The sequence below is a fragment of the Gossypium hirsutum genome, chromosome A10, assembly GCF_007990345.1.
Source record: "Gossypium hirsutum isolate 1008001.06 chromosome A10, Gossypium_hirsutum_v2.1, whole genome shotgun sequence".
NCBI classification, from domain to species: Eukaryota; Viridiplantae; Streptophyta; class Magnoliopsida; order Malvales; family Malvaceae; genus Gossypium; species Gossypium hirsutum.
In genome coordinates, this window is record NC_053433.1 from 114,929,732 (window position 1) to 114,942,766 (window position 13,035).

The following is a 13,035-nucleotide window of genomic DNA, read 5'->3' on the forward strand; positions in this document are numbered from 1 at the left end:
AAACTGAAAAGGAGAGAAGACCTGTGGAGTGGATGAGAAGAAGAAAAAAATGATTGGTGAGAGGGAGAAAAAAAGTAAGCGATAGCCAGCCCAGAGGTTGGTACTATTGTTGGGCAAGACAAAATATAATTTTATGTTTACATTACATTATTATATTTCATGGATTTAATTTTTATATATCATAAATTACATAATATATTACAAACTTAGAAAATAAGTTGGATCAAGCCTAAGTTTCAAATGCTTGAGTTTAATCCCGACTCAAATTTCAAACAAGCCTATTTTAGTCCAAACCCATTTTCCCTTCCTAATATTTTGACAAAATCTTCTCAAATTTCACACGAGCCTTTAAAACTATACAAATAACATGACATTTAAACAAATCTAATTATAATTATATTATTGCGTTGATAATTTAAAATTTTTCTGTCTTTTCGATAAATAGATTATTTCACTAAATATATTTATTTAAACTTCAAATTAAAGATTCGAAGTATATTTATAAGAATTAATGAATAAGATGACATCATAAATTTGACATCATAAAGTAAATGACAGCGAACTCACGATGCTCATAAATGTTTACGTTTCTATTTATTTTTCATTAAAATGTTTACTTGTATTGTTCTCTTCCCTTTTAACATTTAAGTTACTTATATATAATTTATTATTTACCCCAAATATACGTAAATTATTAAATTTCAAGAGAAAAAATATATAATTTCATTATATGAACCAAGAGAAATCGAGGTATTGTCTGTCCCTTTAGATTCACCCTAATATAAATATTGTAAAAATTTTAATTTCACAAATAATTCATATTAGATGTGTTCAAATAGTTAATCGAACTGAATTAGTATTAATTGAATTTTTTAATTCTTTAACTGTTAATCTAATTGAAATATTTCGGTTAATTTAGTTGATTAACCGAAATTTATATATATATATTTTTTTGTTAAAACAAGTATAAAACATATCAAAAAAATTGATGATATTCATTTAACCTAATTAACTGCATTAATAATAGCTTAATACACATAATATATAATATTATTTATTAAGTTCGATTAATTATTTGATTTCGAACCGAATTAACCGTTAACCAAAATTTCAAAAAATCTTTAACTCACCTCCAATTGATTAACAAAATTAGATCGATTCGGTCTATTAATTCAATTTTAACCGTAGTTTGAACACTCCTAGTTCATAACTACGTGCCTTATTATTTTTAATATTTTATTTTTATTTCTTACTACACCCTAAAACGTGTATCACTAGCAATGTATCAAATAATTTTTATTGTACAAAAAAAAAAGAATAATGTCTAATGTGAAGTTTTATTATAATGGGCTCTCGTGAGATTTTTTTTTAAAGCAACAACTATAGTTAAAAGACAGAAATGAGAAGATTACATCCATTTGACCAGACCACATCAAAACTTAGAAAATTATGCTGGTGACTTGAGACCCGTTAAATCAGTTTCTCTCATTCTTTAATGTTGAAATCTATTGAATTGATTAAAACGTAAATTTTTGTTTCTCAATGTAATTCTTATTCGCGTTAAATCGATGTCTTCTTTTTTCAATATTGGTTTAAGAAAAATCTTATGGCATTCCACTATAATGGGATCTTTAATAGATGTAAAAAAAAATGTATCTTATTTTAATTGAAATAAAAAATTGTTGTAGAAAATTAATAAAGTAAAGGGGGCAGTTATGAAATTTAGAAAAAGTATAGGGTGAAGTAGTGGGAAATTAGCTACGTGTTCAATTTGCAAACGAGGACGGCAAATTATAAAATTCCTTTTCAAGGCAATGCCAGAAACGTGTAATAGCGCTAGCAACGAGAAGGGGGGGGGGCGGGGTTGGCGCGTGCGCACCTTCGGATCCAGGTCAGCATGAGACACGTGTCAAATTTTGGGACTAACAATGCCCTCCGATATTATGCAAGGGCGTCGTCAATCAAAGTGGAACCTTGACATGTGGGCCCCACCGTTCTTCCATCTGTTACGTAGCTGAAATTTAATAAATACCGTCCTGTTTTAGATTTGTTCTTCCTCTAGTCGCAATCCCTGGAGCGTGAACTCACGCTCCCTTCCATTGCTAACTACAATTAATTCAAAATATTCATTTTTTAATAAAATATTTTATATTTAATTTAATTACTTACATTTTTTTATATTATGCATGTCTGTTTTACTATGTTTAGGGTTCATGACTGTTTTTTCCAACAATATTTTCTTTAATGTTTAAATTTATATTCTCTTTTTGAAAATGTAAAGTATCTTACCATTGCACTAACCACTTGTCTGTAGTTACCTACAGTTTTTTATTTATTTTATGATTTATGTTATTGTTTTCTTCGCTTTTAAAAAAAATTCACTTATATTAATTGAGTGAAATAATTTAACTCGTATATTCAATTGAGTACTTGTATTAACTTAGAAGCACCTTATACCCCAAAGTTAAAGTTTAGTATTACTTTTGAAATATGTTTGTAAAATGTATTATAAAGCTTAAGATTTAAATGTTTAGTATTATCGATGTAAAATAATTTTTAAAAATAAAATATTCATTTAGACGTAATGTAATAAAATAAAAAAATATGCATTTAAATTATATTTAAATTAGTTAATATTAATATATTTTAGTAAAAAATAAAAAAATAATTTTTTGTACTATTGTAATATGTGAAATATAAATTTTAAATATTCTTAAAAAATTAATATTAATTATTTGTATATTTTAATTTAAATATTAAAATATAATAATTATAAATGTAAATATACAACGTCGTCTATTTGAAATAAATTTGAATGGGGATTAATTGTAAAATAAAAAAGGATAAAAATCTAGATCGTATGATTAACATCACTCTCTAGAAGAGCGTGTGGAGAGTTAAACCGAGCTAAGAATCTCGTATACCATGATCTCGACACGTGGTGATATTTCCGCAAAAGTTTATTTTTAAAGAATTTTCTAAAAAATAAAATAATTATTTTTAAAAAATAATAATAATAAACAGGAAAACAAAGAGCGACATAGCGGGGTCGTCCCCACCTCTTCCCTTATGGACCACATGCGTGTCAGTAAAGGAAGGTCGTTTCACCTACTCGTGGCTCTAAATCATTGGTCCACGATGCCCCCACACCTTCCCTATTAAAAAAGAGTTCACCCCACGTGTCATCTTTTTAACGACTCTGATTAAATTGACAGTGCCTGATTTACCTTCTTCCAATTTCAAGTATATCGACGTCACACCAACTGTACGTGTCGGGTCCATGTTGCCCGAATGGTGACGGGCAATCTGCCCGTTCTTTGATGCCAAAAAATTATAACGTAAAATTCTATAATCGGTCCCTGTATTATGTATTTTTCACGGACTTAATCTCTCTATTATAGTTCGATAATTTCTAATTTGTTTTATTCGAAATGTGTTTTTTTTTAAATTTACTTAAATATGTTCATATTTTTAATTAATAATGAAAATTAAATACACATTTTGAAAAATATAGAATTAAAAATGAATAAATTATAATAATTGAGAGGATAGATTCGCTAAAGGTATATAGGACAGGGACTTTATTTAAAATTTAACCAAAACTAGTGCTCCCACACTACAAAAGCACCCTCCTCTGACATTTTCATGGGTCCTTTAATTTCAATTCAAATCTGCAAAAGAAAAAAAAAGGAAAAAAAAATCTCTTGATTTTGAAACGAAGCTTGTTCTTTAGCGTAAAATAGTTTTGATATTTTTTATTCGTTTTATAGTAACCAAATGGCTGGAGTTTGCTGTGGAGTTGTTCCTGAAAGTGAAACGGCAGCTGCGGTCGAACAAACATCGAAATCATCTCGTCGCCGGAGAATGGAAGTTCGTACGTTTAAGTTTGTGGCTGACGCTGCCGTTCAACCGCCGTCGGAAAACGGCCGGAAACGTCAGAAGCTTGATCTCGATCTCGTTCGCCCGGCTTCTCCTCGTGACTGTGATAACGCTGTTGAGAGCTCCGGTACTAACAAGGTTAACGGAGATCAGGAAATTAATGAAGGTTTAAATTCTAATGGAATAGTAGAATTAGAAAAGGAATTGCCGAAGTTTGGTTTCACTTCCGTTTGTGGACGACGACGAGATATGGAAGATGCCGTTTCAATTCATCCGTCGTTGTGTAAACTAACCAGTGAAGCTCAAATTTCGTCGGATATTCACTTTTTCGCGGTGTTCGACGGCCATGGCTGCTCTCATGTACTTAACGAATATCCTTGACTGGAAAATATTTTGAACTTTTCAAATTTAGTTTACTTATAACCAACCTCTGGTACCTTTTTTAGGTTGCGATGAAGTGTAGAGATCGGTTTCATGAGATAGTAAAAGAAGAAATCGAAGCCTGCGGAGGAGAGAAGGCGGTGGAGTGGAAGCGAACCATGGAGAGAAGCTTTGAGAGAATGGATAAGGAAATTCAACAATCTACGGTAGACTCCGTAGAGAATCCGAATTGCCGATGCGAACTCCAAACTCCACAGTGCGATGCCGTCGGATCTACCGCTGTGGTTGCCGTTGTCACTCAGGATAAGATCATCGTAGCTAACTGCGGTGATTCCCGCGCTGTCTTGTGCCAAAACGGCGTCGCTCTTCCCCTCTCCGACGATCACAAGGTATTTTACCTTTTTCATATAATTTCACTTTTTTAAAAAAATTAAAATTTATTTATATTGATTAAAACTGAATAGAATATTAAAAATAACAATGAAACTGAACCGAATTACATTGACAAATATTAGTTTGGTTGATCAGCTATTAAAATTATTCTTATTAATTTAAATATAAGTTAAAAATTAAATATAAAAATCCAGGTTTTTTCTCATATTAATTTATATTTTTTTGTTATAGCCGGATCGACCCGATGAACTGCTCCGAATCGAAGAAGCTGGTGGCCGAGTAATTTACTGGGATGGAGCTCGAGTTCTTGGTGTTTTAGCCATGTCTAGAGCAATAGGTATTTTTTTTAAAGAAAATAAAAACTTTATTTTTTAATTTTTTTTCCTAATTTTTAGAATTTTATATCTAATTTTTATGTTTTTTAATTATCAGGTGATAATTATTTAAAGCCCTTCGTTATACCAGAACCAGAGGTAACAATTACAGAGAGAAGCAGCAAAGATGAATGTTTAATATTAGGAAGCGATGGATTATGGGACGTGGTGACAAATGAGACAGCTTGTGGGGTGGCGCGTATGTGTTTACGCGCTCAAAAGCCAGCATCACCACCTATGTCACCGGACAGTGACGCGGTGGTTCGCGGTGCTGGAGTCGAGAGTTCGGATAAGGCTTGTTGGGATGCTTCAATTTTATTAACCAAATTGGCTTTGGCTAGACATAGTACCGATAACGTTAGTGTTGTCGTTGTTGATTTGAAGGAAAATCAATAGTTATAAATAAAATTAGAATTTTAGAGATTACTAATATTTAACTAAGAGAAGAAGAAAAAGTATTAATGAAAGAAAATATTGTATTTTTTTGCCATTTTAAGGGAATATTAAAATGTAAGATGTGCTTTTATTATTTTTGGCAAATTATAAATGAGTATATAGTCGGTTAATTGCAATTGTCCTTTTTGGTTATTTTTTAGATTAACACCGAAAATTAAAATATGGAATATATTAAAATTAATAAAATGGATATAAATTATATTTAAAAAATTTATTAATTTAAAGAAATTTTAAAACGTTTTAAAGAGATTAAAAAATATTAATATTTTATCAATTACATTTTCCTCTTACTCCTACCTGATTTGGACACGTGGCGATGGGGGGAAACAGCTTAAAAAACATTCCTAGACGGCCTTTCATCTTGCACCACCCCAAGTGGTCATCCATCGATTAGCGACTCGCATGTTTCACATCTCCATTAGATCACTGCTATTAGTTGGTATGCATTTATCCTCAAGGGACAACAATCGATACATAACAAATTTTCCATCTAATCAACTACACGAATAAGTCACCACTCGTACTGTCAATGATATGGCACTACTAAGCATGAGGATCTTCTCCCTTTATATACCTCAAGGCACAATGATAAAAGGGCTATCTTCTCTATTTCAGCAACTTTGATCTCTCTTCTCTCCCCTTCTACTTCTCCTCTTCAGATATTCTAATGTTTCGCCTATCACAAGTGAATCAACCGCCTTATCACCACCATCATTTCCTCCTTATTGAACACTAATAACAACACTATAAAAAAAAATTAACGCGTTAAAAAGAAATCGACATTAAAACTACCATTAGAATATATTCTATGAGTGAAAATTTGAACTAATATTTAATGATGATTAAATTAACGAAAATACTAAATTAATATAATATTAATATTTTAAAGATTCAATCATGAAATTCGGGATAAATTTAAAATTCAAGTAAGTATTTTTAAAAAGTTGAATATAATTAACCCTAAAGAAAAGTTAGTAGGAGATATAATTAATTAATCTTTGATTAGCGTTAAATGTTCATTCAACAAAAGAAGCAGGACTATGGAGTCCACCATGTTTGACCAAATGAAGCTTTAATTAACTTTATTAAATCATTGATTAAAACTTTTAAATGTTATCCTTAGTTCCTTGAACTCGACCCTTTATTATTCTCTACGCAACAATGCACTACACAAAATGTTAAATAAAGTATAAGAAATAATTACGAATTAATCCAACACTAATTCAATCGAAAAAAATATCTAAATATTGTAGCTAGTTTATTTATGTCTTTTAATAATTAATACTTTAATTGAGTTTGGTCTCACTTATCAACCGAATCTAGACTTAGTTAAAAAATTACAAAAAAAATCGTTCATTTTATAAAATAACAAACATTACTATATTAGTATTTTTGTTGTTTTATATTTATATAAAAAAAACACCATAATTTTTCATATCTTAATTTTATCATTTCAAGTAAAGTCTCGTTTGGTGTTTATATTAATTTTTGAAATATGTTTGTTCATAATTTTTTTACTCGTATTGTTGGGTGTCATAGCATCTATTTAAAGATCTCATTATAGTAAGATTTCGTGAGATCCTTTTGAATAAACGGTTGAAATAAAAAGAGAGAAAAAAAATCAACCCATCGTTGATCATGCCATGTAGGATTCACACTGAGTAACGTGAGTTTACGTTTTAATCAATTCAACCGGTTTCAATGCTAAAGAATGAGAGAAATTGATTTCTAGATAAGAGCAACATATTTAGTAACCAATTTAAAAGATTCCAAGTCATCAACACAATTTCCTAATATCTAACATGGCTTGATCAAACGACTATTGTCTCCCTGTTTCTGTCTTTTAACCGCAACCATTAATTTAAAAAAAAAGATCTCACTATAATAAGATCTCATCTCAGACGTTATCGTGCCATAGTCTATTTTATATAAAATCATTAAAAGACACTACTTAAATGTACGATATTAAGATTTAAACCTTGAACTTTAATTATATTGAATCTCGACTAAATTAAAAGTCAAATTTCAAACACGATAAATCTCTCCCGAAATTATCTTTTCTTTATCTATAAAACTAGAATTTAAAGCATTGTTTAAAACGTATCAAATTCTTACTACTCTTTAGTTAATCAATCCTAACATAAAATTGTGATAAAAATATAACATTATATAAAAAAATTTAGAAACTATATACAATAAATATAAAATATCTTAATTTAATTATGATACAATATAATTTAGATGACCCACTCACATGGCTTGTACGATTGCCAAGACGTATCATTGGTCGGCCACTTATTTTTTTCCTTAATTTTTAATTTAATATTTTGAATAAGATGTATAACAAAATTATTTTTAATTTCGTGTTTATATATATATTACACTTATTTCTTGCTTATACGAAATAAGGATAATTAAGTAATCAAATAAAATCTGTAACTTCATCTAAAACGAAAACAAATTCATATTCTATTGCATATTTTAATCTAATTGTATTTAAATATTTTACTAAATTGGTACTACGAATATATTAATTATTAATTAGATTGAAAAATGATAAAAAAATATCTTTTAATTTATATTTATAAAATTCAGTTTATATCTAAAGTAAATTTTAAAAAATAATCACACATGATATTTAAAAAATTACAAACTTCAAAATATTAATTTTCATCATTTTAACTAAAGTTATATTTTATTTTATATAAAAAATTATATTTTCACCTGCGTTATGAATATGTTATGAGAAATTATTTTATAGATCATTCCCACCACATCATCTATGGTCATTTTTTTAATTATTTAATGATATTTTAGTAATTTTTCTCTTGTCATTAACATGTAATTTTGATAATTTTTTTACTCTAAACATTGAATCTCGAACCCTGAACAATTTGGGTTCAATGTTCACTGTTCGGGTTCAAGGTTTGAGTTTGAGTTTAGCGTATAAGGGTCAAGGTTTTGGGTTCTGGGCTCAAGGTTTAGGATAAAAAATTGTTAAAATTATGTGTTAATGATATGGAAAAAAAATTGTTGAAACGTTATTAAATAATTGGAAATAGATCATGGATGATGTGACGGGAATGGTCCATATAATAATTTCTCGATATGTTATAGTTTAATTTTACTTTATTTTATGGACCCTTCTCACCACATCATCCATAATCCATTTCAAATTATTGAATGACATTTCAACAAAATTTTTCATACCATTGACACATAATTTTGATAATTTTTTTACTCTGAACCTCGAACTCCAAACTCTGAATAACTTGGGTTCAATTTCACAAATTGAGATTTGTGTACAGGTTTAGAATAAAAAAATCATCAAAATTATGTGTCACATACATAAAAAATTTATTAAAATATCATTAAATAATTAAAAATAGACCATAAAAAATATGGTGGAAAAAGTCCATAAAATAATTTCTCGATATAGATAAATATTACTTTAAAGAATTTTAGTGATTAAATTTTATCCGTTCATTTTGTTTAAAAGATTTAATAATATATATATATATATATAAAGGGAGTGAATAACTTTTGTTTCAAATCACAAAAATCATTCAAAGGCAAACAAGAGACAGAGAAAATCTCATATAATTGACTAAATGTCGACTCAATTTATAGAAAAAGTGATATTATCTTCTTCTTTTTTTATAATAATAAATAATAATACGGTCCAAAATAAGGTTTGTTCAATATTGAATTGGATTAATAAAACCAAGCAAATCAAATATTTAATTATGCTTTTCATTGACTTGCTAAAATTGGTTGGTTGTTGCATTTTCCCTCATCTAGAATATTTTTATTTATTTATGTTTTTTTTAAGAATCTATATTATATTATTTTATTGACTCGATGTCACGATTTATGGGTTATTCAAATATTGATTCAGTCATTCAAATCTGTAAAAATATCAAATATGATATTTTAACCTAGTACGTCAGAAATTTAAAAATTTCAACTTTACTATTTCAACTAAAACCTCGTTTTTTAATATAAATTTTTATAAAAAAAGATATTTTACAAAAAAAATATTATCAGCTGGATCAAAGGTGTGTTATAATTTAGTGTATATGTGTGATTGTCTGATATATATTTAAATTTAGGTGATGCTCGTGTGATAGACATGTCAATTGGTTATATCGGACCAGTTTTAAACATAGTCAATATGGATTGGATCAGTTCGAGTGTTAAAATTTCCGCATCATTTATGATTTTGATTGTTTCCAATTCATGCCATTTTAGTTTAGGATATTCAGTTTGAAGGTTAGATTTTCAGAATAAGATCATTATGAGTTTAGGTTATTTCTGATTAGAGTCAAATTGGGTTAAAGTAAATTCAAGTTCGAATTTGATTAATTCGAGTCAGATTGAAGGAATGTTAATTTTTTTTGAGACAAAATTTTTTTTTTTGTTGAAAATTCTAACATATATGCTGAAAATGACCCTGGAATTTTAGGTAACATAAATAATGCACTATATGATGCTGCATAATATGAAATGAGAATATGCTAAAGAATTTAATCCGAATTCCCACAGTATCAAATTCCTTCAATACAATATTTACTATGATCTTTTGTTGTTAATTTATGGTACATACTTTTTTAAAGTTATGACTTCGATAAATTTTAGATGAATCATTATTTTTCTAAATAAAAATATTATCAACCTGTTAATGGTGGAAATCAGATTGAATTGACAAGTTGGTATATCAGTTTGACGTAGGGGAGAAAACTCCATTCATAATTTTGATTGAGTCTTAACTCGATTGGTATAGGTATTGTTGTCAATATAGGAGTACGTGAGTTCGAGTGTACTGAAACGCATTATTCTCCTATTTATGAGTTGGGGAGGAGCTATGGGTAGTTCTAGACATTATATCAATTGGCATGGGTATTGTTTCTAATACAAGAGGATGTGGGTTCGAGTGTGCTGAAATACATTATTCTCCTTATTTATGGGTTGAGGAGGGGCTATAGGTAGTTCTAGGCATTATGTCAAAAAGAGTAGATATGATTAGAATTTATAATGAGTTTTTTGAAAGAAAAAAAAAAACACTACATTGGTAGTCAATTAACTATTAATATTTTTTTTGGGTCACCTAATTATGAAAAGTTAGAAAATGGTCACCGAACTATTTGATTTTTTCTTTTTGGTCACCTACCGTTAAATGGCTAATAAAAAATGAATTGTCACCTTTAAAATTGAGATAATAGCAATTTTAACCCTCAACGTTTACATATCGTGTCAATTTAGTCTTAAATTTAAAATTTAGTGGATTAATTGAATGAGTAATGATGCTCTCTATGTTCACCAAATATGGTAACAACAAGGGCAACATTAACAAAAAAAAAAGCTTAGTTGAACTAATGTCAAATGATTCAAGCACAAATATTATGAAATTGATAAAGAGTTAACCGGCGAAAATTAAGTCATCTCAGCCTATAGTGTTCAATCCAACAGTAGAGAATCAAAGTATCAAGAGAAAAGTGGAAATTATGATATTGAGTTTTACGTGTTTTTAATTTTGACATTTTTTTATCAAATTAAGCTGATAATTTTTTTTTAGCTTTTTAGGTTATACAGTTACAAAAAAGAAGAAGAAGCAAAACTACAAAAAAGAACCAAATTAAATAATGTCGAAACATTGAAGGTTAATTTTTTTATAATTAAGACTAAACTGACACAATGTATAAATGTTTGAGGGTTAAAGTTGTTATTATGCTAAATTTAAAAGCTGACACATCATCTTTCTATTAGCCAATTAACGGTTGGTGAATGGTGACCAAAAAGAAAAAAATCGAACAATTGAGTGATTATTTTGTAACTCTTCATTGTTGGGTGACTAAAAAAATTACAATTGGGTGACTATATATAGTTTACCTGTAATTTATTTAATTGAAACCATCAAACGAGTGACTTGACTAATTGATCACCAGTCTGATTTCAAAAACCATAATGGACCTATTCGTATCTTAAAATAAAATTTCTACTTTTATGATACATAAGCCCTATTAAATTATGATATTTGCAATTTCATCCATCAAGCCCAATAACGTTACATGGAATTTGATTCATAAAATTACATAGCTCTATTTTATTTTAATTATTTTTTCACTCTATTTTCATCATCATAACATAGCATTCATGTTTATGTTTCATTGGCATACCACTTTACGCTTCAAACTAAGCTTATAACGCTCAAGAAAGTCGAAACAAGAGCTGTTATGCTAAGAGTGTAGTAGAACGCTATACAAGAGCACTTACGCCTCCATCATAACATTTAGAGGTATCTATGGATCGGGCCGAGTTTGATATTGATATATTTTGTGCTTGTCGAATCCCGACTCAAAATATGGGCTTAAAATTTTGTCTAAGCTTGTTCATATTTGTAAAAAAATTAACTCAAGCTCATTTTAGGCCCACCGGTATTGTTTTTTATTTTTTTAAATATTTATATTATATTAAATTAATATTTAATAATTTGATATATTTTTTATTTATTGAAATTTTTTATATAGTCTTCTTAACATTATTTTAATGTTTACATTAGAGTAGTATTATATATTTAGTATATATTTATTTTTTTAATGTGTTCTAAATTACATAATATATAAAAAAACATTATAAACTTAAAAATGAGTCGGACTCAGGTCTTGAATGTTCAAACTCAAGCCTGATTTATATTTTAAACGGGCTTAACTTTTTTACCAAACTCATTTATTGAGCCTAATATTTTTACCCAAATTTCAAGCTGGCTTTTGGGCCTGACCCATACATTAGAGTAGTTACCCATAAATGCTTAGTGACATTGTAGTGAGATTAGGGGTGTTCAAATGATAGATTCAATTAATGTCTCGAGTCGGATTACAATTAACTAAATTAAATAAAATTTTAAACCTGTTAATTGTTGATAAAATCAAATTTTTTTTGAAACTCATCAACTGAATCGAATTAATTTCGGTTAATTCAATCAGTTAACCGAAATTTAATATAATGAAAATACTCTTTTTCTTTGCTTTTAATTTAGAGAAGTTTACAAGAAGATCAAAATAACAAATAACACAATAGCAATAATAAATTTTAAAAAATAATCACAATAGAGTAAAATTTTTTTGGTGGATTACAATAATAATATAAAACCCGAATAACAAAAGCAATTAGTACGACTAAAACCCAGACCACATCTAAGGCAATGAACACCCTTAACCATTAAGCCATCACATGATATTCAAAATAGAATAATTTGAAAAAAAAATGTAAAATATTTTATTTTACTTGTATCGTTCATAATATTTTACTTTGGCCCATTTAAGTTTATAAGCCCATTTAAGTTTATAAATCAAAAAATAGGACTGCACTCTTAAAATTACAAGTTTTAAATTTAAATTAAGGATAAATCTCAAAATTATATATGAACTTTGATTTGATGTAATTATACACATGAAACTTTAGTCGCGGTTCAAATGTATACATGAAATTTTAATTTTGATTCAATTATACACATTTGAAGAAATAAATACGTCAATTTATTTTTATATTAGAT

General features: G+C 28.2%; 1 protein-coding gene across 1 annotated transcript; it reads left to right on the top strand.

Annotated features, from left to right (window-relative positions):
* The first annotated feature begins 3,613 nt into the window (after positions 1 to 3,613).
* Positions 3,614 to 5,556, top strand: LOC121207800 (protein phosphatase 2C 37). The gene is made up of 4 exons (XM_041078182.1): positions 3,614 to 4,239; positions 4,326 to 4,649; positions 4,885 to 4,990; positions 5,086 to 5,556. Exons 1-4 carry the CDS (start codon positions 3,778 to 3,780, stop codon positions 5,421 to 5,423), a joined length of 1,230 nt encoding a protein of 409 aa, XP_040934116.1. The 5' UTR covers positions 3,614 to 3,777; the 3' UTR covers positions 5,424 to 5,556.
* Positions 5,557 to 13,035: the final 7,479 nt, after the last annotated feature.